This window comes from Lithobates pipiens, unplaced genomic scaffold (genome assembly GCF_037356315.1).
Source record: "Lithobates pipiens isolate NorthernLeopardFrog02 unplaced genomic scaffold, aLitPip1_a1.2 Scaffold_23, whole genome shotgun sequence".
In the NCBI taxonomy this organism is placed as follows: Eukaryota; Metazoa; Chordata; class Amphibia; order Anura; family Ranidae; genus Lithobates; species Lithobates pipiens.
Window position 1 is genome coordinate 289,895,606 of NW_027507785.1, and position 26,002 is coordinate 289,921,607.

General features: G+C 42.3%; 1 protein-coding gene across 2 annotated transcripts in view; it reads right to left on the reverse strand.

Moving 5' to 3' along the window:
* Positions 1-1,037: 1,037 nt before the first annotated feature.
* LOC143926508 (cytochrome P450 4B1-like) overlaps positions 1,038-26,002 on the reverse strand; it is a 103,697-nt gene continuing 78,732 nt past the window's right edge. For both annotated transcript variants that reach the window (XM_077450300.1, XM_077450299.1), the window contains exons 6-12: positions 25,391-25,542; positions 23,158-23,264; positions 21,717-21,907; positions 18,378-18,511; positions 7,794-7,858; positions 5,018-5,100; positions 1,038-1,567 (exon numbers count right to left, since the gene is read on the reverse strand). In XM_077450300.1, coding sequence (XP_077306426.1) covers positions 1,393-1,567; positions 5,018-5,100; positions 7,794-7,858; positions 18,378-18,511; positions 21,717-21,907; positions 23,158-23,264; positions 25,391-25,542 — 907 coding nt within the window. In that variant the 3' untranslated portion in view covers positions 1,038-1,392. The remainder of the gene's footprint in view (positions 1,568-5,017; positions 5,101-7,793; positions 7,859-18,377; positions 18,512-21,716; positions 21,908-23,157; positions 23,265-25,390; positions 25,543-26,002) is intronic.

Here is a 26,002-nt window from a genome sequence, read left to right on the forward strand (position 1 = left end):
ATTGCAGTAGTTTAGAAAGGATGAGAGCGGGTTTACATCCACTTTAAAGAACTTTGAACAGGAGAAGGGTTAGGACATGGGATACTCCAAAGAACAATCAGCAATAGCAAAGAGAAGCCAATCTTCTTCTTGGTTTTCTCCCCTATCTCTCTAGAGGTATTTAGGGGCTTTGAACTGTCTAACAGCTGTAGACCATAATGCAAATCTCTTTGGCATCTGGTCACCTTGTGCTACTACACAACTATTGGCAACCAGTGCAATTTCCAGAATGCTGCACAGTAACAGGGGACACTTCCTTCTAGGCTTACACTCCAGATTCTGCTGAGGACAGGGGAACAGCCATTTCTCTAAAACTCTGAGAGCTGTGTCAGTCCATAACTGCCTCTTTCGCTTATATCCCAATAACAAACAGTCACCAGGAACAATTTAAGGGTATTTTCTAACAAGTCCCAGGGCAGCTGGACACCTTCCAGCTTCCTCCAGACATGGTCCACTGATGGAGACAATGCTTCTCCTGACTTCTCCAGCTTCTCCGGAGATCAATCCAGGCCCTCAACCCTGACAATGCTGAGACTTCAAGAACAAATACAGTCTATCGGCTGTTTTGGGGCAGCAGCCCCTGAGGCTTTGAAACCCTCCTGGGGAGAAGGAACAATCTCACCAAGGCTTCAAACTACTGTATTTATTTCCTCCCAGCCACCTTTTGGACCCTTCTCTCCATGGATTGGCCAAGCCATGATAATTATTTAGGCATTTGAATCTCCCTCCCTATGTTCTGGAAGCTATTTCCAGGGGCGGGTGGAAGCACTTAAACTCCCAGACTCTTAAACCCTGAAAAGACAAGAACAAACAAACAATCACTTGACTACAGAAGGAACTAAAAACTAAAATTGTCTAGCATCCCATAGGAAGTGAGGTGAAACCTCCCAGTGGGAACCATTCCCTACTCGAAATGGGAAAAAAAAAAACTTATGGCTTTAAATATACTTTATCAAAAATATTTAAATCTGTAACACTGTATAAATAATTTATATAGACATTGATAAAATTACTTTATTAACTGTTAGTTTCTCCAAAAATAAATGACAGACATTATTCTATGTCATTTATAACAACATCCATTGTCTGTACTGAGCGGAACAGCTATATCCTGGTTTTACCATCACTAGCGTGGTTAGAGGTATAATTTTCAGCTGGTTAGAAAATGGCTTCTGTACAAAACTTCCTATTAGAATCACAGTTGATCAGCAAAGTAAGAAGCCATTTAGAATGACAGGAATGAAGGTCATGGTACATAGTGTAGATTGCAAGACTTAGATTTATCAATATTAGCTTTGCAGGTAATCATGAACATTCAACCTATCTACTACCATTGACTGATGTATTGTCCATTCAGTTCTTTTTAATCTTCTTCAGATTTATATGAATCCCATTTAAAGAACGAAGAACTACTTGAGAGATTTTAACTGGCTCATTTTCTGGATCTGGAAGCAGCTGAAACCTCTGCAATGTCAAAGCCAAAGCTACTTTTAATTCATTCATTGCAAAAGTTTGTCCAATGCAGTTCCTAAAAAAACAAAATATATATTTGCAGTTTAATTTCTATAATTCAATGTCCAGCCTAATGTTTACCTAAAATCTGCTGATTACATTCCAGGTGCATCAACATAAAGTCTCCATTTTTAGGTGTTTTTTTTTTTTACATATATTTTTACATTTGCATTTATTTATTTTATATTTTTGTATCTTTTTTATATATTTTTTTGTATTTTAAGAAATGCAACGTCTTAGCCCCTGTACACACGGTCGGAGATTTCGACAACCAAATCCGTCGGATTTTGTCCATCGGATTTTGTCCGAAACTGTTGCATACACACGGTCGGACAAAGTTGTCGAGAAATCCGATCATTCAGAACGTGATGACGTTATTTCGTTACGATGGTACTACATTCAGGCTAGTAGCCAATAGCTTTGATGTAGGAATTTGATCTGAGCATGCGTGGCACTTGGTCTGATCAAAATTCTCTACACATGATCGGAGTATGTCCGATCGAACCAGTTGGTCGGAAAATATTTCCAACAAGTTGGTAAATTGGGTCCGACGGATATTCCGACGGAATCAGTCCGATGCATACCACACACAGTCAGATTATCCGACAACACGGTCCGATAGGACACATTCCGACGGATTCTCCGACTGTGTGTACAAGGGCTTACAGTTTTTCTTTAGAAGCAGCCACACCCTAAGTAGAAAAGCCTGTTCCCTGCCAGCATGGTACAGAGAATGCTTCCTGTGTGGAAGTAATGGTCTCACTGCAGAGATCAGACATGTCCCCTGTAAAGTCAGAGGTACAACTCTTCAATAGGAAGTGTGAGCTTTGCTGAATGTCGAGATCTAACTATAATTTCAGCATAGTTGGTACCCCCATAAAAAGACGGAAAGTTGATATGAATCTTCCCAATGGAGACTGAGACAGCAATAGAATTTCACAATGCCAACATTTCCCTTTATAATAGCATTGTGCAGGTGACATGTCCCTTTAATGGAGACATCAGGAGTCTATTAGACCATTGATCTCTCCCCTGTTCTTTGCCTCAACAGAACGAGTACAGAAAGTATTCTGCTGTTTTACCTGGCACTGCATTCTGTCATCTGTCAGCTGTAAACCAGAGCACTTCTGGGTTTACTGCACAGAACTAAGATAGCCTATATGTAAAAAAAAAACTAAAAAAAAGTAAATATAAAAATCCTATTTTTTCTTGTCTTGGGGCAGTCTTGACGTGAAAGTCAAGGGCACAAAAAAGCTAAAAAAAAATGCTTCTGAGAAGGGATTGGGAACTTGCAAGACATCTTCTCAAACTCCTTCGGGTATGAAAGGCTGGTACTCTTACCCCTGGCAGAATCCTTGATGATAGCATCCTATGCTGAGATGGGTTATTCGAAGGCTATTTGCAATAAATCCTTCTAGCCACAGAGTCCTACGCAAGTACACTGACAGACGTCCAATACGAGACAATAAGTGGGAAGCTTCCAGCAAACCATCAAAGCTAACAATCAAAGCCAAAATTATTTGGTCCACGTGAGTCAGAACTAGTGGGGTCAGGTTCAAAGTAAGACCAAAAACTGAGACTGAGGGCAACTGTGCCAGGTAGCTGTGAGAGAGTGACGATTCCTCCTACAGCTACATGAAGATGAATATGGATTGAAGTGGAAAAAGTTGCTAGAAAAAATGTAAGTTAAGGTATTTTGGTAGTGAGAGGGGCTAGATTATGGTTGTTTATTTGCCAGTGTCCACATCCCCCTGTAGGCATCAGTATATTCTGAAAGATTTCCTCTGTCCCTCAGTGGACAATAAAGAAATTTTGCTGCCTGAGTAGTACTCTGAAAAATGTACCTTTTGTCTTTAACATGTTCCGAAAAATAGTAGTGCACTTGCTGGTATGTTAGGGGGTGCCTATGCACTCCTGGGCTTACAGCCTCATAGCTGTATACCTGCAGTATAAAATCCAAGGCACTGCTGCCTCTGACTGTTACTCCTAGGAGATGTAGAGTGAGATTTGGTTATATCATCATTGTGCTGCTCTCTGTTGGACATTCTGACATAAGGAAGCACAGTTTTGCCTCCACCAAGATTGCAAGCTCCGCACTGAGACACTGTAAAATAAGTAATGGTAAGTCAGTGATGAGGAATGCATGTGCTTCCACTGTGGAGACACTTATACATTTGTAGTGTTAGGACTGCAAGCAACACAGGGTGCCTTGACGAGGCCTTGCAGCTTTCACAAATGCGTTTGCAAATGTGTGCTAACTAAACCCCTGCTTTTAACAGGCGGTTAGACAGACTAATTTGGTTGGTCAGCAGACTGGTTGGTGAGTTGAGCTATGGAATTGTTTTTGTCTCACGTGTATATGCCCCTCCATCTGCTCCTTATTGTGAAGGCCAGTTATGGGTGTGGGCAGTGGCCAGTTTTTTTTTTATGGGGAAAGATAAGCTAACACAGGTATTGCTGGTGACTTGTCCTTGTTTTAGGACACAGCTATTAGACTTCAGTTCCCCTTTAATTGTACATATTGAGTCCATGAAGTCTAGTGAACGTGGAATTCATTTTTTTCTCATTGGTCTACTCTAAATTTTTTGTCTGCCTGTGGGCTATCAATATTCATCTTGCTCACTAATGCTGCGTACACATGATCGGACTATCCGGCGGACTATCCCTGTCCACACACGGAGAAAAGTCCGTTCATTTTGAACGTGGCTCCAGGTAGACGGGACTAGCGCAGGAAGTCAATATTGCTGCCTCCATCTGCGAGATTGACACATCGCGAGCCCTGTCAACTGGTATGGACTTAAAGGGGAAGCCTTACGCTGGAAAAATGGCGTGGGGGTCCCCCCAAAGTCCTTAGCAGACCCTTATCCGAGCATGCAGCCCGGCTGGTCAGGAAAGGGGGTGGGGACCAGCGAGCGCCCCCCCCCCCTCCTGAGCCGTACCAGGCCTTGTGCCCTCAACAGGGGGGTGCTTTGGGGAAGGGGGGCCCTGCGGCCCCCACACCCCAAAGCACCTTGTCCCCATGTTGATGAGGACAAGGGCCTCTTCCCGACAACCCTGGCCGTTGATAGAAAAAACAGACCACCGCTTCGAAGTAACCCTCGAGGGCTGAAGCTATTAGACTATGTTGTACTGAATTTGGTACCAAATTGGTAAATGACATATGGCCATAATACAGATCTGGTCACAAAATGTGTTTCGCATTTGTTTGTACTGTAAAATTGTTTTTACTTTGTAATTAAAAAAAAGAAAAAAAAAAAAAAAGTCAGCGAAAGGCAGAAACTAAGTTTGCAGGCAGGGAAAAAAAATAAAACCTCCCGTCTCCCTAAAGTTTACGCATCTGTGTGCAACTGAGGGAGCCTATTTTGTACCTGACTAGCATTTTATAGAGTACAGTTTCACTGGTGGCTGAATCTCATGACAGCATACAGTAGTCGGATGTTAGATAACTGAGATGATATTTCCTTACCGTGGGCCGGCAGAGAATGGAAGGAAGGCATGTGGGTTTCTATCTGATGTATTCTCCGGAGAAAACCGTAGTGGGTCAAACACCTAATTGACACAAAATATTCAGAGATCATCTTGCAGGAATGTGTAAAGCACCTTGATAATATCTTAAATGAACATTGGAATTCTTAACTTCATAAGATAAGGCAAAACCTAAGGTGGAACTCAGCCCAAACGTTGCTTGTTTTGGATATCACGGGGAAGTGTTAATATCTCAGTCAGGTTTTTGTCATTGTCAATGTGTCTGTTGGATAGGTTTCCCTTCATAAACTGCATGGCCACCATGACAATAAGTGAGAGAGGAAATCTACCCAATAGGGACACAAACAGTATTAGAAACCTGATAGAAGCCAGGTTATGATTTAGCCCAATCCTTGTCACTGACATGAGTATACTGAATTATTATATATATTAGCTGCAAATAGTTATTATTATACAATATTTGTGTTATAACCCTTTAAAATGTATATGAAAATAAATAGGATGGGGCTAATAAAACAAATGTGATAAAATAATAATAAGCAGTCCACAAGTGTTGTGATAATATTTTTGTGTCAATCTCCACCATCCACCACCTTGATCTTAAAGATCAGTGCCTCCGCCAATAGCTGAAAAACGTGCTTACCAGCTCCTGTGGACCTCTCATTAGAAGGGGACTTTTGTACTTGTGGCTTTAGTCCAGCCAAGGCCTTTCTCCAAATCCGGTTACTCTCCTGCACAGGATCACCACTTGGCACCGTCTTACATAGAAGGATTTCTGCACAAGTCTGCAAAGGCTTGAAAGTTGAGTTTCTTGATCTTCTTTTCGTTCATCCAATACCTGGCCCGCTTCCCTTTCAGGAACATCTGCATTTATTTGTACATTTCTGTGATGTGCCACCAGAGGTTGGGTCAGTTTAAACCACCTTCAGTGAACACAGCCCACGCGGTTCACCTGGATAGCAGATGCAGCCTAGTGGAAGGAGACAGATCTCTCTCTTGTTGGTCACCTATCATCTCTTCTGGACTGCCTCCCTCCCTCTCTTTTCCTTCTCCCTCTCTCAGAACTCCATTTCCTGCTCTCTTCTTGCAGGCTGGGGAGGACAGACAATGCATCGGGGCTTCTCAGGCAGGGGGACATCTTGTGCTGTGGCTCTAGGTCCTCTTGTAGGGCTCTGAGCTTCATCCGTGGAAGGAGGTACAGCAGCAAGCATGAAAGTTGGAGGCACAGCCAGCAGGACACACAGTACTTGGAGCAGGAAGCATGGAGGAAGCAGGCAGTGCTCTGTGTGCTGCTGGCTGTGCCTCCAACTTCCACGCTTGCTGCTGTTCCCCCCTTCCACGGATGAAGCTCAGAGCCCCACAAGAGGACCTGGAGTCACAGCACAGGATGTGTTACCCTACCTGAGAAGCCCCAGTGCATTGCCTGTCCTCCCCAGCCTGCATGAAGAGAGCAGGGAAGGACCCAGATGAGGAAATGGAGCTCTGAGAGAGGGGGAAGGAAGGGAGACAGTCCAGAAGAGACAGATCGCCAACAAGAGGGAAAACTGGAGCGGTCTTCTTCCACTAGTCTGCATTTACTATCGGAGTGAACCGCATGGGCTGTGTTCATTGAAGGTCGTTTAAACTGACGCGACCTCTGGTGGCACATCGCAGAAACGTACAAAACAATGCAGATGTTCCTGAAAGGGAAGCGAGTCAGGTATTGGATGAGTGAAAAGAAAATCAAGAAACTCAACTTTCAAGCCTTTGCAGACTTTTGCAGAAATCCTTCTATGTAAGACGGTGCCAAGTGGTGATCCTGTGCAGGAGAGTAACCAGATTTGGACAAAGGCCTTGGCTGGACTAAAGCCACAAGTACATAGGACCCCTTGTAATGAGAGGTCCACAGGAGCTGGTAAGTGAGTTTTTCTGCTGTTGGTGGAGGCACTGATGTTTAGATCACTACAAGGTGGTGGATGGTGGAGATCGACAACAGGAACATATTATCACAACACTTGTGGATTGTTTATTATTAATTTATCACATTTTTTTTAACGCGATCCTATTTATTTTCATGTTTGTGTAGTGTGTATATCTCTCACAGAAGGTTTTGCTGCTTACTTGCTTTTTATTTATGAGGTTATTTATTAGTGCAATTTTTTCATTTTTTACTTTAAAATTAATAGTTCAATTTTTGCCAAAGTTAAACTTCTGTCTGACTCTTTTTCAAGTGACTCACGATTTCAAAATATCTGAATGTAACCTTTACTTGTAATGCCCCATACACACGGTTGGACATTCCGACCACAAAATTCATCAGATTTTTTCTGACTGATTTTGTCCAAAACTTGTGTTGCATACACACGGTCGCACAAAGTTGTTGTAAAATCCGATCGTTCAGAACGAGGTGACGTATAAACGTACGACGGAACTACGTAGAGGCCAGTAGCCAATAGCTTTAGTCTCCAAATTTTTCTGAGCATACGTGGCACTTTTTGCGTCGGAATTCTCTACACACGATCCTAAAAAATCCGAAAGGATTTTGTTGTCGGAAAATTTTTAGATCCAGCTCTCAAACTTTTTCCGTTGGAAATTCCGATGAAAAAAGTCCGATACAGCCCACACATGATCGGATTTTCCGACAACATAATCCGATCATACTTTTTCCGTCGGGATTTCCGACCGTGTGTATGGGGCATAAGTCTTTTGGTGAACCTACTGCGCTGGAAGATGAAGGGGAATGTGTTAAAATGTAATATTAATGCTCATTACATCACCTCAGGGTCTTTCCAGAAAATGGTTGATCTGTTTATACAGTAAATGCTCAGGATAATCAGTGAACCTGTATAGGACAGAACAAATTTTTTTTTTTTATTACTCTGATCTAAAAACACCAACATTTCAATGACAGCATTATATAAACCTAAGCAAAGGTTTATTTTTTATTTTTTGGGGTAAATAAAACAATATATAAACTATGTATAGTAATGTAGTATACTGTATGTATGTATGTATGTATGATTCATAACGAACAACAGATTGCAAAAGATATTAGGACAAACCCCCCAAAAATTCTTAAAATATATTTATAGTAAAAAGGTCAGGTTTGAACATGTAGGCCCTCTACAAAATAATCTAGAGTGGGTGACTGGGGACAAAGAGAAGGCAAATTTATTAACCACTTCAGCCCCAGAAGGCTTTACCCACTTCCTGACCAGAGCACTTTTTTGTGATCCGGTACTGCGTCACTTTAACTGACAATTGCGGATGCACGACGTTGTACCCAAACAAAATTGGGTCAAGTTCTTTTTCCCTACAAATAGAGCTTTCTTTTGGTGGTATTTGATCACCTCTGGGGTTTTATTTTTTGCACTATAAACAAAAAAAGTGCGTAAATTTTGAAACTTTTTGCTATAATAAATATCCCCAAAAAATATATATAAAAAAAAACACATTTCTTTTTCAGTTTAGGCCGATATGTATTCTTCTACACATTTTTGGTAAAAAAAAAAAAAAAAAAAATGCAATACTAAATTTACGCAAACATGGACCTGCTGGTTACAGTTCCGTACAACAGCGACATATACTAGGATCCTCACATGAATACTCACTATGATATCTTGATAATATACAGATGCATTTTAATTGACCTTCATTTTCCCTTATCCTTTTAGTATTCTATAATTTGATTACTTAAACTACTTTTTTTTTTTTAGCTATATGATTTTTGCATCCACAGATACTTATATAGTTTATGAAAGTAACATAACCAGACATACTGTGCTCATTTCAACATTATATATTGTTTAATATATCTTTTAACTATGTCTTATAACAATTGGATGTATTTGCTACTATTGATCTTTCTCTGTTATGTATTTTCAAAAATTTCAATAAAATGTTATACGAGAAAAAGAAAAAAAAAAAAAAAAAAAATGCAATAAGCTTATATTGATTGGTTTGCACAAAAGTTATAGCATCTACAAAATAGGGGATAGATTTATGGCATTTTTATTATGAATTTATTTTTATTAGTAATGGTGGCGATCTGCAATTTCTGCGACATGATGGCGGACACATCGGACACTTTTGACACTATATTGGGACCATTGTCATTTATACAGCGATCAGTGCTATAAAAATGCACTGATTCCTGTGTAAATGACACTGGCAGAGAAGGGGTTAACATTATGGGGCGATCAAGGGGTTAAATGTGTCCTAGGGAGTGATTCTAACTGTGGGGGGATGGCCTACCACTGACATGACAGCGATCACTGCTCCCAATGAGGGAGCAGTAGGTCCCTGTCATGTCACTAGGCAGAACAGGGAAACGCCTTGTTTACATAGGCATCTCCCTGTTCTGCCGCTGACAAAGGTCGTGACACGATCGCGGACCTTTGGTGGACATAGAGTTCGCAGGACCTGCGGGCGTGGTCACCAAGTACACAGCGGGCACCCACAGTGCCGCGATTTAAAGGAGAAGTACGCCCATTTGCCCAGCCATGCCATTGTGCCAACTTACATCATCGCGCGCTGGTTGGCATGTGGTTAAATATCTTCTTTAGCTTTATGTATACAAAGGAGCATGGGGGAGCTCACGTCTATAATGGGGTTGGTATTGGCACAGCCCCAAATGATCCACTATGGCTCAAAAGTGACATGGTCTAGAACATTTTGGACAGAATAAAGATGAATAAAGCACCAGGTCCAGATGGCATACACCTACAGATCCTAAAAGAATTGAGCTCTCTCATTTCAAAGTCATGGTTTCTAATTTTTAGGGACTCGTTAATGACTGAAATAGTACCACTGGATTGGCGTATGGCCAATGTGGTACCTATATTTAAAAAATGACCAAAGTCTTAACCAAGTAACTATAGACCTGATACTGGAGAGTTTAATAAAAGACCACATAGACGAGTTCTTGCTAGAAAAAAACATTTCAAGCAATAGCCACTTAGCCAGCATGGATTCATGAAAGACAGAAGTTGTCATACAAATCTGATAACTTTTTACGAGGAGGTCAGCAAAACCTTAGACGAAGGTGTGGCTGTGGACGTAGTATACTCAGATTTTGCAAGCGCTAGTCACAGTTCCCCACACCTGGCTAATGTGTAATGGAAAGGGCCTGGAAAGATCAGTCTGTAAATAAATAGAACAAAATGGCTAAAAGACCGAATTCGGAGAGTAGTGGTTAATGATTCTTACTCTGAATGGCATAGCTCCGAACTGTCCCTGAATTTGAGGGACTGTCCCTGGTTTGGAACAATGTCTCTCTGTCCCTCTTTCCTCCTCATTTGTCCCTTATTTTGATCTGATCTATATAGTTGTATATAAAAAGCACTTTTTATATTTCAAAAAGTGTTTCCCAGTGCTAAACCTTTTATCCAGTTTCTAAATTGCTGTATCTTTACATTTCAAAAGCCAATATAAAGGAATAGTGTGGTAAAAAAGCACTTGTGGATTTAACTAATCAATTTTTTAAATATAAATCTCCTTTAAGGGGGTGTGACAGGGGGTGTGTCCCATACCTACATACCTTTGCTAATTGGTGTCCCTCATTGTCATCTCAAAAAGTTGGGAGGTATTTGAATGGCCTAAGGTTATTAGTGGTATGGGTACAGGTTCAGTGTTGGGACCCTTACTTTTTAACATCTTTATAAATGATACAGGGTCTGGGATTAAAAGTACCATATCAGTCTTTGCAGATGACACCAAGCTATGCAGGGGAATAACGTCCTTACAGGATGTCTCCAACATACAAAGCGACCTCAATGCACTAAGTGGCAACTACGTGGCAAATGAGGTTTCATGTTGATAAATGTAAAGTTATGCACTTGGGGGTTAAAAATATGCATGCATCATACATACTAGGGGGAGAACAAATGGAGTAATCCATAGTGAAGAAGGATCTGAGTTTTGATAGATCATAAGCTTAATAGCATGCAATGACAAGCTGCAGTTTCAAAATCGAGCAAAGTCCTTCTTGTATTAGGAGAGGTATGGACTCCAGAGAGAGATATCATTTTGCCCCTGTTCAAATCGTTAGTAAGACCTCATCTGGAATACGCAGTTGCAATTCTCAAGATGGATATGGGGGAACTGGAGAAAGTGCAGAGAAGGGCAATCAAACTGATAAGAGGCATGGAGGAGCTCAGCTATGAGGAAAGATTAGAGGAACTGAATTTATTCTCTCTTGAAAAGAGGAGATTAAACCCCCATAACATGATAAGATTTGTGTCTTCAGATTTACCAAAACCATATAATATGAGGTCAAACCTTAGGAGTTCCAATGTGTATGCAATCAGGCAGACCCTTGCAATACATGGTTTTGGTAAATCTGAAGACAAAAATCAGCAGAAAATCTGATAGTGTGTATGGGGCTTAAGGGGGATATGATCAACATGTTTAAATACATAAGGAGTCCATATAGTGAACTTGGTGTTGAGTTATTCACTGTAACCACTTGCCGACCAGCCACCATCATTTTACTGTGGCAGGTTGGCTCTCCTGCGCAAACTGCCATAGCTGTACGGTGGCTTGCGCATGCGGCTCGATGTCTGCCAGTGACTCGTGATCACCTTGCACAGAGGCAAAATAGGGATCTGCCTGTGTAAACAAGGCAGATCCCTGTTCTGACAGGGGACATGTCAGAGATCTACTGTTCCCAGTATTTGGGAATGGTGATCTCTGTCATGTCATGGCAGCCCATCCCCCCTACAGTTAGAACACACCCAGGGAACACATTTAACCCCTTGATCGCCCCCTACTGTTAACCCATTCTCTGCCAGTGTAATTTTTTAACATTGATCAGTGCATTTTTATAGCACTGATCAATGTAATATTGTCACTGGTCCCCAAAAAGTGTAATTTGGAGTGAGATTTGTCTACCACAATCCCGCTAAAAATCACAGGTCGCTGCCATTACCAGTAAAGACAATTTAAAAAAATAAAAGTTTTTTTTTTTTTTTTTTAATTGTCACTCTTTTTTTGTTTATAGCACAAAAAATAAAAAACGCAGAGGTGATCAAATACCTGTGTTGCTATGGCTAATTTTGTATATTGTCTTGATAGCAATAATATAGTTAGGTTTGGTAAGAGCATATGTTTACAGAGGCCCTTCTCCCTCCATTGATATGTAAATAAACCAGATGGATAGGTTTTGGAGCTGAGCAGAGGAAGTTGGTGTATGCAGGAAATGGGTGGGAGGGGCATGGAGAGAGTCTGAAAGAAACGTGTGTTTGGACAACAGATGATGGTTGGGAGGACAAAGAGGAGACATGGCTGCCAGAAGCTGGAGAACTTTGTGAGTTGGACTGAGCAAAGGACCATGGAGGACATCTTGACCCCCAAGTTGAGTAATTGTTTAGTTTACTTAATGTGTACAAATTGTACATGCTTATATGTGTAGGCATATATTTTGTAAGCTATAAGTTGTGTTGTATTGTCCATTCTACATTTTGTATGTGCAGATTTTTCCGTTTAGTAAAGCATTGATACACTTCAGAAGTCTAATGCCGCGTACACACGGGCGGACTGTATGGTGTACTTAGTCCGTCGAAACACATTTCAGCGGACAGTCCGCTCGTGTGTGGGCTTCAGCGGACTTTTTCAGCGTGCAGTCTGGCGTACTAAGCATTTCGGATTTTTCGAAATTCTGTCTGTCGTACTTTGGTTTCAGCGGACAATCCGCTCGTCAGTAGGCTATTTCGACGGACTAAGAATGGCGCATGCCCAGAAAGGATTTACACGGCGGAAGGGTGCTTTGCTGTGTATTGGACTTCCTATTTCTAGTCCCGTCGTATGTGCTGTACACGTCATCGCGCAAGCTTTCGACGGACTGTTTGGGTATCCGTGTGTGGTCAAGTCCGTTCAGTCGAAAGTATGACGGACTGTCCATCGGATTGTATGACGGACTAAGTACGCCATACAGTCCGCTCGTGTGTACGCGGCATTAGCTTCCTTGGTTTTACCACAAGAACTTGATGGATGCAAAGCATTACAATACCACCAAAAGAAAGCTCTATTTGTGGGGAAATAAATATATTTTGTTTGGGTACAGCGTCGCACAACCACGCAATTGTCAGTTAAAGTGACGCAGTGGCGTGTTGCAAAAAATGGCCTGGTCATTAAGGGAAAAATCCTTCTGGTCTTTAAGTGGTTAAGGTCATCACAGAGGACAAGTGGACACTCTTTACGTCTAGAGAAAAAGTTTTAATCTCCAACTAGAGAAAGGCTTCTTCATAGTAAGTACAATTAGGGGGAAAACACTGCGCTATAGTTAAATATATATAAAGGAAAGGCCTCAACAGCCAAAACAGCAGCCAACACCAAAAACAAACAAAGTTCAACAAACAAAAAGTAAAAATAGTGTAGCGCTTCAATGGTAATAGGTGTAGTCAACATAAATTAAAAGGATAATCATGTAACAGAGATCATATAGATCTAGATGGCTAGAGAAAAAAGTCCAAAATTGGGCACAAATTTCACAATGTAGCTGGCACGGGGGTGACCGAACCGTCACAAAGGAGGAAGAGATCACACTAAGCGGATGTATTCATGTGAATCTGCTTGACTGTAAACATCAAGGAAGGTAGATAAATACTTCTTACCAACTCTGTTGGACTCACACAGTCGTATGACAGTTGAGTCTGAAAGGCTTGAGGTCACAATCTGGGACCAAGGAGTATGTGGAGGGAGGTCCGTTGAACTGGTGGAGGAACTCCAAACGGCTGTATGCCCGATGATGTATTTCACAGGTGGAACATCAAGGTTGTTTGTAGTCCAGCTCAGATGCGGCCCGTTACACCGATACTCCAATCTCCCCCGAGTGGGGAGGAAGATATTTGGGGGTTTAGACCAAAAAGAAGGGAAAAAAGAAAAAAGGGCTCCACATGGTGCGGGTCAAACGGTATAAAATGGTAATTTATTAAAGTCAAAAGGTTATTAATGACTTGGTGATCACAAAAAATAGAGTAAAATGAAATTAAAAGCAATGTAGGGTGCCAACAGCTAGCCCAAATAGGGGCTAGCTGTTGGCACCCTACATTGCTTTTAATTTCATTTTACTCTATTTTTTGTGATCACCAAGTCATTAATAACCTTTTGGACTTTAATAAATTACCATTTTATACCGTTTGACCCGCACCATGTGGAGCCCTTTTTTCTTTTTTCCCTTCTTTTTGGTCTAAACCCCCAAATATCTTCCTCCCCACTCGGGGGAGATTGGAGTATCAGTGTAACGGGCCGCATCTGAGCTGGACTACAAACAACCTTGATGTTCCATCTGTGAAATACATCATCGGGCATACAGCCGTTTGGAGTTCCTCCACCAGTTCAACGGACCTCCCTCCACATACTCCTTGGTCCCAGATTGTGACCTCAAGCCTTTCAGACTCAACTGTCATACGACTGTGTGAGTCCAACAGAGTTGGTAAGAAGTATTTATCTACCTTCCTTGATGTTTACAGTCAAGCAGATTCACATGAATACATCCGCTTAGTGTGATCTCTTCCTCCTTTGTGACGGTTCGGTCACCCCCGTGCCAGCTACATTGTGAAATTTGTGCCCAATTTTGGACTTTTTTCTCTAGCCATCTATATCATCTATATGATCTCTGTTACATGATTATCCTTTTAATTTATGTTGACTACACCTATTACCATTGAAGCGCTACACTATTTTTACTTTTTCTTCATAGTAAGAACTGAAAATGTGGAATAGAATAATAACGATAAAGTGAGGAGCCACTATACACAAGTGAATGATACAGTCACATGATAATACCTGTGATGCTAAAAATAGTAACATGCAAAATCATAGAGTGCATTATATATTTAAAGTGCTTCAAACAAAGTTCATTGTGCCCCTCTGGACAAATAATCTTGATTCTTGATTCCATTCACACCCAATCTGTTCTGATGGAATATCACTCACCAGACTGCCATGACCTCTTTAACAGAAAAGGTCAATAATTGCTTGAATGCCGAGTTTCCTTATGGCTCTTCAGATATACAGTATCTCACAAAACTGGGTACACCCCTCACATTTTTGTAAATATTTTATTGTATCTTTTCATGTGACAACACTGAAGAAATGGCACTTTGCTACAATGTAAAGTAGTGAGTGTACAGCTTGTATAACAGTGTTTTTTTTTCTGTCCCCTCAAAATAACTCAAAACACAGCCATTAACGTCTAAACCATTGGCAACAAAAGTGAGTACACCCCTAAGTGAAAATGTCCAAATTGGGCCCAATTAGCCTTTTTCAGACAGCCAAAAGTGTGGAGCTCTACACTGTCTGATAATTGGATTAAATATATATGTTGTATGTTCTAGTATGTAACTATATCAATGTCTATGTTTGATTCATAGTATACTTTGTATTGTCATTCTTTTAAATACCTTGTGTGATATTTATTAAAAATTTGATAATAAAATTTTGGGTTTTTTCTATTTATTTTTGTGTTTTTTTGCACCGCAATAATCCCATTTTCTCCCCTGTTGCGCTCCTTTTTTTCATACAATTGGGGATGAGGTGCTGTATTTGTTAATTGACTCCTTGCCACGCACTACCATACAAATGTTACTAAGGGGAAATAGACAAAACAGACAAATGGAAGACTGCCATGGAGGTAGAGAAAAACCAAAAAACGCAGACCTTGCCAGCCGTTGATGCATCCGTCGACCATCCTTTGGGAATACACCATAGGGGTCTACACAGCTCTAAAAGCTACTCGCCCGCCCATGGCTGGGCTCTGAGCTGCACCACAAAAGGTATGCCAAAAGAATCCTAGATCCATCCGGATGCGAACAGCATGTGTAGGTCCATTTGGAGGAGGATAAAAAGAGAACACAATATCTAGTGGTGAGTGCTCATTTATGGGAATGGGGTCCTATAGCATTGGAGAGGAGGTGGGGTTAACCCACACGTAGGCTGCCATGGAGTCTTTCAGGAAACTAATATTTATAGGTAAAGTTGATCCAGGGAATCTCCAATTGTTTCTTGGTGGATCAGGATAGATTTTTTTCCCCCCACTGGCACAAATTGGTTCATGCTTTACTGGGGTTTTTTTTTGCCTTCCTCTGGGTCAACAGTCGGTATAGGATAGCGTTTATGGAGGTTTTCTATTTGTGTTTTTTTTTCTCTGTTGGCTGAACTGAATGGAGTTGGACTTGATATGTAACTACCGGTATATAGGATAACGATGACACATCAAACAGGCAATCTGCACAACTGATACAAAGACAGAGCTGTGCCGCTCCAGATGGGAATGATTGCTTCCCTCAGCCTCGTGGTGCAGATCCAGTCCACAGCCTGGATAAGAGCCAACGGTTCAAGCAGTGCCGATCCTGACCTCCCTGGGGCCCTAAGCTAAATTCTGCTAAGGGGCCCTCTACCTGACCCGTGATTTAAGGAGTTCCCCTTAAAATCCATACCAGACCCAAGGAACATTGCCGCCTATCTCTCTCGCTCGCTGCAATAGTAAAATATGCACAAGATGTACAGTATCCTGCAGCCGAGAAACATTCTCACGGGCAGGTGCTGTAACTGGGCGTGCATCGTATTTGGTCCGTCAGACCAGCATACAGATGAACGGGCTTCCGGATAGGAACTTGGTCTGGTGGACCAAGATTTAAAACATGTACTATTTCTAGGTCCGTCTGACTTTTGGGAAGAAAAAGTCAGACGGAGCCCACACACGATCGAATTGTCAGACGGATTCCAGTCCGCTGGACCAAGTCTGCCGGAAAGTCCGATCATGTGTACGCGGCATAAGTCTTTAGAGACTGTGTCACTCCAGAGGATGTACAATGGCTCTGGACCTGTACAGGATGGGAAACCTCTGTGGTGAAATCTGCTCCCGTAGCTATGGGTGACAGACCGCAAGCAGCAGGAGTGCCAACAATATCTCCCTCCCTGCGAGCGACCTGTGACAAGTACACTATTGACAGGCTGCTGTAAAACTTCTGTTACCCTGGGTAACCAGTTGTATCTTCACACTACTCCACTCCACATGAATGTCTTCATACCCCAATGTGTTTAAGACCCACTCGGTGAACCATGTGTGCTGGTTACTTACAATACACTCCTTTCAGTAACTTCAGACCAGGCAGGGACAGAGTTTCAAATGCTTTACTTTATAAAATTGCATGGTGCTTTTCAGAGTTCAAGTCCTTCTAAGGCTCTCACACAGGTGTAAATCCTTATGGGGCACATTCCAGCATTAGTGTCTCCAAGTTTCCGATAGCTTAGCATTCCTATAGTGGTAAACAGCATCCTTCTGGTTCTGTGGAGACCTTCCACACGCACTGATGAATCCTGGGCTCTAGGCCATGGTCCCTTTTTATATGTCACAGGACCAGTGGGTTTGACCCAACAAAATGACCCACCAAAAAGCAAAAACTGGGAAAGGTCTTAAAGAGGGATTCCACCAAAAAAAAAAATATTAAAAGCCAGCAGCTATAAATACTACAGCTGCTGACTTTTAATAAATAGACACTCACCTGTCCCGGGTTCCAGCGATGCCAGCAGCTAAGGCAGATCGATCGCTCGGCTCTCGGCTGCTGCAGTCACCATTCTAGGTGAGGGAATCAGGAAGTGAAGCGAATCGGCTTCACTTCCCGGTTCCCTACTGCGCATGCGCGAGCCGCGCCGCGCAATAGGAAATCTCCGCGCTGTCACTGGGACCCGTGTGTGTCCCAGCAGACAGCGCGGCAGGGCAGGAAATGGCGTAGACTCCCACGGCAGTCTATGCCCGGAAGTGGGTGAAAATACCTGTCTTTGACAGGTATCTCCACCCCCCCTCCCCCCTGAAAGGTGTCAATTGTGACACCGGAGGGGGGGAGGGATCCGATCAGCGGAGGTTCCACTTTAGGGTGGAATCCCGCTTTAAGTTCCACCCTCCCAGCTGGGGCAACGCCAAGCTTACTGGCTAAAACTTCCAACCTGCCTTACATGCATATTATAGTTATTTTCTACAGACATTTTCTGGAGGCTTTACAGGGAACATCAAGCATTAATATCAATTATTGGCATTAATACCAATCTGTGTTCCTAAGGAACTTACAATCTAATATTTCTACACACAAACAAGAACTGGGGCCAGTTTGGGTGGCCTAACCTGCTAGTATGCATTTGGATTATGGACAGGAAACCAAGCCACCCAAAAAACCTTATACAAATAGTGGAAGAACATACAAACTCCTAGCTAGTTGGAGTTGAACCCATGATCCCAGTGGTGCATGTGCTAAAAACTGTGCTGTAGGGCTGTTTCACATATACAGTAGTTACTCCTCTGTTTGTACTTCTACATTTTGGGTATAATTCTAGCCTGAGGATGCAAAAAATTATAAACTTACCTTCTGGAAGGCTCCGCCCATCACAGAAAGTGATTGGTTTGTTCAGCTTCCTTGCAACCCCAGGGACAGGAGGATAAAGACGCAAACATTCCTTAATGCACATAGTTGTGTAAGGTATCTTTCCAAGGTCGTCCCTAGTACAAAATGAACCAAGAAAATGTAGATCAATAATTTTTAATGTGCAACAAATTCCCTGAAAGAAAAGAGATTCAAAGGAAACCACACCATAAGCAGCCATGGAGTTCAACAACTCCTCAATCTCTAGAAACAACCACACAGGTTAGGCATCAATTTTTCTTTATGCTTTACTAACACCTTTCTAAAAACACATACTGTATAAGTTTATGTAAAAATGGATCATTTAACAGCTTCAATACTAGACACTTTCACCCCCTTCCTGCCCAGGCCAATTTCCATCTTTCAGCGCTTTCACACTTTGAATGGTAATGCACAGTCATGCAACACTGTACCCAAATTACATTTTTATAATTTTTTTGGAAACAGGTAGAGCTTTCTTTTGTTGGTATTTAATCACCGCTGGGTCTATTTTTTGCTATACAAAATGAATAAAAATGTTTTTTTTAAAAAAGTGTTTTTCTTAGTTTCTGTTATAAAACTTAACAAATAAGTAATTTTTATTCTGTGCTGATGAGACTGCAGTGATGGGCACTGATGAGGCAGCTCTGATGAGGGGGCACTGATAGGCACCAATTGGCACTGGTGGGGCTGCACTAATAATCAGGGCACTGATTATCGGTGTAAACTGTGTGCTACCAGTTTTGTCAGTTATCCGCACTGCTTTGCTCACACAGGCACAGCCAGGGCAGGACTTACGGTGGTGGGGGCCCCTGGGCTTGAGTCACTTTCTGGCCCTACCTTCTATAAATTACTGTATTTACCAGCGTATAACACACGCCAGCGTATAACACGCACCCCAAGTTTAGGAGGGAATTTTAAGGAAAAAAAAACTTACATTTAAATGCCCATCAATGCAGACTTATCAGTGTCCATCTGCAGCCTTGCCCATCCATCTGCAGCCTTGTCCAGTGTCATTGCAGCCTTGTCAGTGTAGCCTTGTCATTTGCAGCCTTGCCCCAGTGTCATTTGCAGCCTTGCCCCAGTGTCATTTGCAGCCTTGTCATTGCAGTCTTGAAGTTTAAAAATGGTGCCGCCGAGATACAGAGTCCTGTGTATCTCTGCGGCTCTCGGGGTCCTCTCGGTGGCTCTCAGTCCCGAGAGTAGCCAAATGTACTCGGCTTGGCTCACAGTCACGCCCAGTCCCTGTGTTATGTCCATCAATGGACACAACCGATCACATGGTAAAGGGCTACTGTGATTGGCGTTGATGGGCACTGATGAGGCTGTAAGGATGGGTAATGGAATAGCAGCACTAATGGGCAATGATGAGGAGGCACTGATGGGCACTGATTGGGGCTGCACTAACGATCAGGGCACTGATTATCAGTGTAAACAGTGTGCTGACAGTTTTGACGGTTATCGGCACTCCTTTTCTTACACAGCCACAGCGCATGAGGAAAGGAATAGCCAATAACCAGCAAGTCTGTTTACATGTGATCAGTTGTGATTGGACACAGCCGATTGCATAATAAAGGGCCACTGTGATTGGCCCTTTTCCCTGACCACAGCACAGGAGACAGTAGTCACCGAGCATACACGATGTGCAGCCCAGGGGGTGCAGAGCGGTATGGGCACCCTCCCAGAACTATAGTACCATGCTGTAGTTGTCTTTTGGCTATAGAGGATAATATGCTGACTTGACAGAAATGTAACAGTTAAAGTGTTATTAAACTCAGGAGCTTGCATTCATTATATCTGATCTCTCACGGTACACAGAACATGGAAATGCAATAGTTTTATTAAATATAAACAGCTAAACAACTTTTCTCATCAGCACCTAAAGCAGTCTTGTGACTTCTATCAGTGTCCAACAGAGCACTGGTAAAAGCTTGTAGGAGGAGTTTTTATTCTGTGACTGTCCTATGAGGCTGCAGGACCCCTGACCCTCTGTCTGGACAGTGCTGATTGGTTCTGTGTGGAACACATGCACCCTCCCAAGAAAAAAAAAAAAACTCGCCAGCAATACACACCAAATTGAGCATGTGCAGCTTGCCCCCAAGGGTCTGTTCTATCAGGAGATGGTTTGGGGACTGTGTAAGAAGGAGAGGATCAGAGAAGACAGGCTCAAACAGCCTTTTTACACAATGTTTGGAGTCTGCTTCGGCTCCCCTTGCAAGGCTGCCCTATCTGCATAGACTGTTGTGTGGACTCTAATCTCATGCTATATACTGTAACCTGCGCCACTATCCTTTGTATTTTTTTTTTTTACACAAGGCAGAGGATTAACCCCTTAGGTTCTACAGTGAGTATAACAAGGATACTTTACTGCATATACAGACTGATTTTACTGTTGTGGGTTTAGTAACACTTTAAGCTGGCCATAGATGGGTAGAATTTCAAGCAAAAATTCTTAGTGAAGAAGATGATTCTAAGAAAGTTCAATAGTTTTTTCTAATTTCATTAGTGGGATGAAATCGATGTTTGTTATTGACCACATTGACAAGAAAATTCCAAAGAGTGGGATGGAAAATGTTTCTTAAACTAATACATATGTATGTGTCAGTGTTAATTTCGTCGACTAAAATGACTAAAACATTTTAGTCTACTAAATTAATACTATTTTAGTTGACTAAAACTAAAACAATTGAGATGACTAAAATACGACTAAAATTAAAATGGCATTTTAGTCAAAAGACTTATGCCCCATACACATGTTTAGAAATTCTGCCAGCAAAAGTCGAATGTGAGCTTTTGATCAGAAATTTAGACAATTTAGACAATTCGTGGACTTCATGGCTTGGTCTGTGCTCTGACATGCACTGTTAACTTGTGGGACCTTATATAGGAAGGTGTGTGCCTTTCCAAATCATGTCCAATCAACTGAATTTACCAGAGATGGACTGCAATGAAGTTGTAGAAACATCTCAAGGATGATCAGTGAAAGTCGGATGCACATGAGCTCAATTTTAAGTGGCATTGCAAAAGCTGTGAATACTTATGTACATGTGATTTTTTTTCGTTTTTATTTTTAATAAATTTGCAAAGATTTCAAACAAACTTCTTTCACATTGTGATTATGGGATATTTGTATTCTGAGCAAAATAATAAATTGAATCCATTGTGGAACAAAGCTGTAACATAACAAAATGTGGAAACAATTATGGTCAGTGGTCAGTAATGGTGGCCTCCATGTTTCTCTTATAATCAGTTTCCCTAAATATATCTGTAGTCCATCAGTTCATAGTAAGAAAAAACATTTACCATTCCATGGTGTCCCGATCTCCCAGCACCTCACTGATCTCCTCCCGACATTTTTCCTGGTGTTCTAGATATTTGGCCATGCAATAGAATATCCAGGAGAGCCCACTGGCCGTTGTATCGTGTCCTTCAAACATGAAGGTGTCCACCTCTGCACGCAGGTCCTTATCAGACAAACCCTGACCGTTCTCATCCTAAAAACACACAGCAAATTCATAATTTATTTACATTTGAGCTTCTAACTCTTACTTAGCATGAAGAAGCACATTGAAAGATGTCTAAAAACTGTATCTAAACACATTTTTTTTTACTTTATTGTATATGCATTTACGTCTGTTTCTATCCATTAATGTGCCTTTCCAGGAAAAATGAAGGCCTATAATAAATGTACTTGTTTCTTAGCACAAGACTCGACAATGTGGTGCACGCAGAAGTATAAAGTTGTTAACAATGAAAAAATACCATTTATAAACACTACATTTATTTTATTGAACATTAAACAGAAGAAGGGGCAGCCATTTAAACCAATGAGAGCAACTGCCCAGTGCTGGCAATCTAACCCAGGGAGCTTGTAAACAAGAGGGTAAAGCACAAGAAATACTGTTGCTTCTTCAAGATCCAATCAGAATTGAAGACAGTTTTTCTAAGGCCGGCCATACATAGTTCGAATCTCAGCCAGTTCAGCAGGAACCAGACAGGATTCAAACCGTTAATGGGCGGGCAAAATGTACCATCAAAATGTACATCGATCAATCAACTTGGGTACAACCAGCCTGCCAAATTATTTTTGCAATTATCGCTAGCAGCTGCTTTAGCGTTTAGGGATAATCACTGTCAATGGCCTGGCAGGCGGGATTCCCACATGAACACCAACTGTGTTGATGGGGAAATCGTGTGATTTGCGTGCCTGCAACCCTTGGTTGCAGGAAAGAAATTCACTTGATGTATGGCTGGCCTAAGACCACTTTCACAGGGGTGCCTCTGTGGAAAGGCATTCCACCTGCTCAGCAGGGGGGATCGCTCAGCTTATCCCTGCTGAGCAGGCAGATGACAGGTACTGGCCTCTCCGCTATGCAGAGCAGACACAGTCCTGCTTTCCTCTATGGGGAAATTGTGTGGAAACGGACCACCTATGCATTTTCATTTGATCCTATCCGATCTGTCAGACAGGTGGAAAATAGGACCACCCTCCGTCTGGATTTTACGGGCAGGACCAGATCAGATATCGGCAGATGTCAGCGGACATGTGCCTGCTGACATCCGCCGCTCCATATGGGAGACTGCAAGATCCAGATCTGAAAAACTGACAGGTGGACCTGATCGTAGCCAGACAAAGCAGATTACACATGTCTTTTAACTGTTAATCTAGCTGTCTACTGGCCTTGATCCAGAATGCAACATGAATAGGATATATCTAACATTCACACTATTCCTAACATCTGACCTTTGCACACAGTAGAATATCAAGAAAATCAAGATGTCTTTTTTGGCTGATTTTGTCCAACTCCTTCTCACATTTTAGCAATTCTTTTCTTTTTTTGATTACTTTATCTAGAATGCAAAGAAAAAGGTTAGTTTCACTAATCTATAGATGGATAGATAAACATGCAAGTGTTTATCTCTGTTCCCTACCACATCTTATTTAATCAATTTTATGTTACCAGCACCAATAAAACCAATCCCATGCCTTGTCTTAAACTGCTATACATGTTTTTTTAAAGGAACGATCCTTCTACAAATCTCATTTTGTCTACAAAGCCACCCATTCACCCCCAAACACCCCTGTAGTGCTTTATGACCCATGCAACTGTGCAGGCAGTATTTTTTACCTTTACTCCAACACAGGCCTCCTCAGATACATCATGTTTAATCTAAATGTAGCAGCCTCCTAGTATAGGATGCTGGCTAAATTTAGTTTTTTACTTGTAGCACTAACCCACAAAGGAGCTGCTGGTTTTATTTGGGCTTACCGTTGCCTCACCTGCTTGCTTTTCCGTCTTGGGGATCCCGTGGTAAATGGCCCAAAGAATGTTGAAAATTACACAAATCCTCTTTTGGGTTATTTATTTAGAAAGACACAGTCTCTTAATGGAGGGTAGAGGGTTAGGGGTGAGTTCAGGCACTTAAATTGCAGGGTAAAGATATTGAAAGGATCCTGAGAGTTTAAAACAGTTCCACACTGGATTCAACAACCCCTGGATAGACCTCTCTGTAAAGTCTCTGCCACAGACTTGTTAGATACACTTGAGCGTTACTGAGGGATGCGGATAAATTTAACGAACCAACATACGGTACCAGGTTCTCTCGGCCGATCCGGCGATACCATATGAATGTTGATCCAGGTTGTGTCCTTCAACTAAGTCTCCAGGCTCCTTCAGAGAAGCCAGCCTTGTGCAGGGCCTTCTCCTGAAAGAGTCCTCCCCTGGGGTTCTTCAGTTGCTGGGCCTCTCCTTTCTGATGAGATGGCACCGGACCATCCCTGGATCAGCAGGCGCCCATCCCTTCAGTTGCGTCGCCTCGGGCCAGCTAGCCCCGAGACTCAGGATGCATGGTTCTGCGCCCCAGGCCAGGAGAGCCATGGGGGCTAGGTCAGGAGGACCTCCTGAACCAAAAGACAATCACCTCCCAGAATGCACAGCCGGAGAACACTCCCACGGGGCTGGTTCCGAGAGATAAGTGGCATTCAATGCATCCAGCTAGACTGCGTTTCTACCCTTGCCAGCGGTGACAGCGACACCTGCTGTCAAGGAGAACCCAGTGCAACCCAGCTGGACTGGTGCTGAAACCAGAAATTTAGAGAAATAATGCCAAAGCCCAAGTGTGGCTTCAGGCAAATAAATTTTACAAAAACAATAGCGCCTGCTCGTCAGGAGCCAGCACTACATACTTGTCCTGTAATCTGAGGCACAGTGATCATTTACCTTGGTCTGATCATGATCTCACAGTCTAGGAGGTGGATTGTTTCCCGTTGCCTCTGGGAGAAGCTTCCAGAGCATAGGGCGGGAAATGCAAATGACTAGCCTGAATATTTACTATGCCCTGGCCAATTTCTGGGAAATTGCACCCAGAAGGTGAACAGGGAAGAGTTAAATAGCCTGAAGCATGCTCCTTTTCCCCATTAGGGATGGATGAATCTGTGAGCTTCAGGGGGCCACTTGCCCTGAGTCATTCCTGGACTGACTGCTGCTGAGCGTCACCATTAGTGGATCACACCAGAGAACATGTCTCTTCTGGGATTTGTGAGTAGAGACCTCAACTGTTATGCAATTATTCCCATGATTCCCTGCTGTCGGATTTTAACTATCCTGGAGCTACCTCATGGTTGCCAGCTATGAGGCTTTAACTGTTCTGCAGACTCATGATCCCTAGTTATAAGAGCTAGCTAGATTGCACTGTCTTTATTGAGAGTAGAGAGTTATTTGTCAACTGTTCTTAAGCATTTGGAGTGTCCCATATGCCTCGTACCCCTCTCCTGTTCTGAAAGCAATAGATAAAAAAAAAAGGACATGCCCTAGACTTTGTAATCGAACCAGAGTGAATGGATTGTTGCCTGTGTGATTGCTTGTCTCTGCACTGTTTGGGGAAGAACCAGTAAATACCAGTGGCTCCTATGGGGGTAGCGCTACATAAACACACACACCTATAGAAAAACACGTACAGTAAATCCAAAATCTTACCTGTATGATGATGTGCTATCCTTTGTGCCTTTCGAAAGCGGAATCCCTGGGGGCTGAGGTAGTAAATGGTGTCACTATGATAGAGGAAGTTGCGGAACCTGTGATCGACCTGGTAGGCCAGCTGATAAACTGCCTTAATGTAGTCATTGTCACTTGAAAAAAAGGGAAAAAGAAAAAATACTAACATTGTGTAACATTAAGGCTGGATTAACCTTCCTAGCGGTATTCCCGAGTGTGGCTTGGGGTTAGTTTTTCAATACCAAAAGCGTAAACCCTGAGCCAAACTCCTGGTACAGGTTACTTACCTTGTCCCAAAGATCCTACCATGTCCTCCCGCTGTGTCCGCCGCCGCATCCTCCGCCCAATGTATTACTGTTCCGGGCTCCGTTCCCTGCGAGCATCGCAATGCATAGGGGCAGAGCCCGGCGGCAATTTCAAAAAAGTTCAAAACACATAACACACAAAATACACTGTAATCTGTAGATGACATTACTGTATCAAATCATTTCAGTTTTGTCACTAGTGCTTTGTCCAGTGCCCTGCCTGCTCTTTTATATTATATATACTGTTCTTTCTGCCTGGAAAGTTGAGAACGTCCATATAATCCAACAA